The following is a 4,187-nucleotide window of genomic DNA, read 5'->3' on the forward strand; positions in this document are numbered from 1 at the left end:
ATTTTCGTGTATTCAGTTTATAAAACGAAGAGGTGTGTTGAATGTAGTTAAGAAAATAAGTGTCGTCTCTTTTTAATATCTTAATTGCTAGATGGAATTTTTACATTCCTATGCCATATAGGAAACTATATTACCCTCAATGTTTAAGGTTTGATATAATTACATTTACAACAACAACAACAACAACTACCCAGTATAATCCCACCAAGTGGGGTCTGGGGAGGGTAGGATGTACGCAGCCTTACCCCTACCCTGGAAGGGTAGGGGACTGTTTCCGAATGACCCTCGGCTAAAGAAGGTGAATGAGGCCCTGATAGCAAGTGATAGCAAGACAAATAGTTAGAAAACTAAATCGGAGATAACAACAAAGAATAGCAAGATAGTACCGATAACAAGTAATATCAAGATAGTATATTTAGACAGATAAGTCCAAGGAAGCACACGAGAATATGACGAAGTCCTGCTAGCAAACTACGGAATTATCGAAGGTAAGTAGTAACAGAACAAGACACGCGGCTATAGCAAACTAAGGAAAAAAGGATACCATACTAGCACTAATACTATCGAAATAGGGAAGACCGAGGAGAAACGCCCAACTACCTACTAACCTTCCACCCTAATCTTCCACCTCCACACCTTTCTATCTAGGGTCATGTCCTCGGTCAGCTCAAGCTGTGCCATGTCCTGTCTGACCACCTCACCCCAAGACTTCTTAGGTCTACCTCTACCCCTCCTCTCACCTCCCAAGTCCAACCTCTCACATCTCCTGACTGGGGCATCTGTTCTTCTCCTCTTAACATGCCCAAACCATCTCAACCTTGCCTCACGCATCTTTGCCTCCACAGGGGCCACTTCCACCTTGTCCCTAATAACTTCATTCCTAATTATATCCAATCTAGTATGCCCACACATCCATCTCAACATCCTCATTCCGCTACTTTCATATGCTGGACATGTGACTTTTTGACTGGCCAACACTCTGCCCCATACAACATAGTCGGTCTGACCACTACCTTGTAAAACTTACCCTTAAGTTTCAACGGCACGTTCTTATCACACAAGATACCGGAAGCGAGCCTCCACTTCGTCCATCCTGCTCCGATACGGTGAGTAACATCCTCATCTATCTCCCGATTCATCTGAATTATAGATACCAGATATTTGAAACTCTCCCTCTTGGGAATAACTTGCGTATCGAGTCTCACATCCCTACCCGCCTCCTGGGTAACACCACTGAACTTGCACTCCAAGTATTCTGTCTTGGTCCTGCTCAACTTGAAACCCTTAGATTCTAGAGTATGTCTCCAGACCTCCAGCCTTTCGTTAACGCCACCTCGCGTCTCATCAATCAGGACTATGTCGTCCGCAAATAACAAGCACCAAGGCACCTCCCCTTGGATGTGACGCGTCAAAGAATCGCCAGGGAAAACAAAAACGGGCTGAGTGATGATCCCTGATGCAACCCCATCTCAACCAAAAAGTAGACAAAGTCTCCTCCTGTTGTCCTTACCCGTGTCTTAGCCCCATCATACATGTCCTGGATCACTCTAATATATGCTACAGACACACCTCCCGCCTCCAAACATCTCCATAGAACTTCTCTCGGTACTTTGTCATAGGCTTTCTCCAGGTCAATGAACACCATATGTAAATCCTTCTTCACCGCCCTATACCGCTCTACCAATCTCCTCACAATGTGTATGGCCTCAGTAGTCGACCGTCTCGGCATGAAACCGAACTGTTTCTCAGAAATGGACACACACCTCCTCAATCTCCCTTCAATCACCCTCTCCCACACTTTCATCGTATGGCTTAACAACTTGATACCCCTATAGTTGTTGTAGTTTTGAACATCCCCCTTGTTCTTGTACAACGGAATCATCGTACTCCGCCTCCACTCTTCGGGCATCTTCTTCTTCCTAAAAATGACGTTAAATAACCTTGCAAGCCATTCCACGCCCTCCTTGCCCACACTCTTCCAGAATTCCACCGGGATCACGTCCGGCCCAGTTGCTCTACCCCTACTCATCCTGCGCATAGCCTCTTCCACCTCCCCCACTCGTATGCGCCTACAGTACCCAAAATCTCGCTGCCGCTCTGAGTACTCCAACTCCCCCAGTGCGATGCGCCTATCTCCCTCCTTGTTCAAAAGTTTATGGAAGTACGCCTGCCATCTCCGCCTGATCTGTGCCCCCTCCAATAAAACTCTTCCCTTCTCGTCTTTTATGCATCTGACTTGGTCCAGATCCCGGGCCTTCCGCTCCCTCACCTTAGCTAGCCTATACAATTTCTTGTCCCCGCCTTTAACCCTCATTTCTTCGTATAAATGACTAAACATTGCGGCCTTAGCTGCCGTAACCGCCAACTTCGCCTCTCTCCTAGTCTTCTTGTACCCCTCCCTGTTGGCACTCTTCTGCCCCTCGTCTATACTCTCTACTAGCTTCAAATATGCCGCTTTCTTTGCTTCCACTTTTCTTTGCACCTCTTCGTTCCACCACCAGTCCCCTATATAGCCACCAGAAAAAACCTTTGAGACCCTAACACCTCTCTCGCCGCCTCTCTAATACAATTTGCTATCATTGACCACATACAGTTGCGTCCCCGCTACTCCTCCAGGCCCCCAAAGCCAGAAACTTCTCCCCCAACTCCTGGGCCTTGTCCTTAGTCAATGCACCCCATCTGACTCTAGGAATACCAGACTTAGCCCTCCCCCTCCTCGTCTACCTGATCTCTAAGTCCATTATCAAAAGCATATGTTGGGTCGTAAGGTTCTCACTCGGGATGACCTTGCAATCCGTGCATAGACCTCTATCATATTTCCGGAGAAGCAGATAGTCAATCTGGGTCTTGGCCACCGTACTCCGAAAAGTTATCAGGTGCTCCTCCTTCTTAGGGAAACACGAGTTAGCAATCACTAGCTCAAAAGCTTTAGTGGTTTTTAAGGGTATTAATTACACTCCTAATTTAATGGTACCGTATATTCCTTCTAATACCACTCCCGCCACGTTTCTCTCTCCAATTCCCACACCTTCACCCACGCTTCCCTTCCACACCCATGATTTCTGTATCAAACTCCTATTATTTCTTCCATAGCCAAGGTACTGTCGGCACCTCTGCAATCTTGTCCCAATGTTTTTGTGCCCGGGGAAGATGAGCACAAGCCTGGTCGATTTGATGGTTATGATTTCGGGTTCCTTCAGTAATATAAGAGGAAAGGAAAAGAGACCAGCAATTCCACCATTGACAACCATTAAAAAGCTTTGAAGCTTTGAATTCAAATTTGGGTTTTCAAAAATTGTTATTTGTTTGGATTGGGTGTTGTTGTAAATAATTGGGAATATGGTTTGGAGTTTATATCTCAATTTTGAGGGGTTTTGGTGAAGATTAGACTTGGTTTTGGCTGAATTTCAGATTGAAACTCGAAGAAGAAGAAGAAGAAGAAGAAGAAGAAGAAGAAGACATGACATCAATATATTGCAGCAATTGTAGAAAAATTGTAGACTGTTATTTATTTATTTTTGAGCTTTTGTGTTTTTGTGTTAAAAGTTTTGATGGGAGCTTGTTATTCCACTTCGTCTGTTTTGGAGCTAACATGTGCAGAGGAGAATATGTTTTTTAAGTTATATATATTGCTATACCTTTAAATTCAAGAAAGTATGGTTGTATTGTATTTAAAGAGGCGTGAATTTGTAGAATAGGTTGAATGTGAGGAATGAGTCAAATATGACTCACAATGGCTTGTTTTCTACATTTAATCTACAACAAAACTACATATCATTTGAAAAATTAATATGAAAATATAGAATTTCAATGTTTCTACAAATTATCTACAGAATTTCTACAAACTGTTCAAAACAGAATTTATCTTATTTTCGTGCATGTTCGTCTGGAACACTAAAGTTACTTGATATGCCAACATCTCCCGTTATAGAGGAATACAACTTATCTACAATTCAACTTTCACACATTATTTCCACCCAGTTAAATATAACTACAATAACATAAAATTTGAGCTTTGCGTTTTTGTGTTAAATGTTTTGATGGGAGCTTGTTATTCCACTTCTTCTGTTTTGGAGCTAACTTGTGCAAAGGAGAAGATGTTTTTTAAGTTATATATATTGCTATACCTTTAAATTCAAGTGTGATGACCCAAAGGGTCATCACCTGTTTTCTTATTCATTCCATAC

General features: G+C 43.1%; 1 protein-coding gene across 1 annotated transcript; it reads right to left on the minus strand.

The window, feature by feature from the left end:
• Positions 1-603: 603 nt before the first annotated feature.
• LOC109210174 lies at positions 604-2,815 on the minus strand. The gene is made up of 6 exons (XM_019373552.1): positions 2,777-2,815; positions 1,941-2,560; positions 1,570-1,829; positions 1,311-1,453; positions 1,014-1,220; positions 604-792 (listed from the first exon to the last, which is right to left on the minus strand). The coding sequence occupies exons 1-6, from the start codon at positions 2,813-2,815 to the stop codon at positions 604-606; spliced, it is 1,458 nt and encodes a 485-aa protein (XP_019229097.1).
• Between the last annotated feature and the right edge of the window lie 1,372 nt (positions 2,816-4,187).

This window comes from Nicotiana attenuata, unplaced genomic scaffold, assembly GCF_001879085.1.
Source record: "Nicotiana attenuata strain UT unplaced genomic scaffold, NIATTr2, whole genome shotgun sequence".
Taxonomy (NCBI): domain Eukaryota; kingdom Viridiplantae; phylum Streptophyta; class Magnoliopsida; order Solanales; family Solanaceae; genus Nicotiana; species Nicotiana attenuata.

Bases quoted from the DNA above. Each gene is read 5' to 3' on its own strand.
- LOC109210174 (XM_019373552.1), bottom strand. From the start codon at position 2,815: ATGATAGAGGTCTATGCACGGATTGCAAGGTCATCCCGA. The intron at 1,454-1,569 runs GTGTGTCTGTAG...GGGTTGCATCAG, and splicing joins GAGATGTTTGGAGGCGGGAG to GGATCATCACTCAGCCCGTT. The intron at 793-1,013 runs GTAGTGGTCAGA...GGGCATGTTAAG, and splicing joins TTAAGGGTAAGTTTTACAAG to AGGAGAAGAACAGATGCCCC.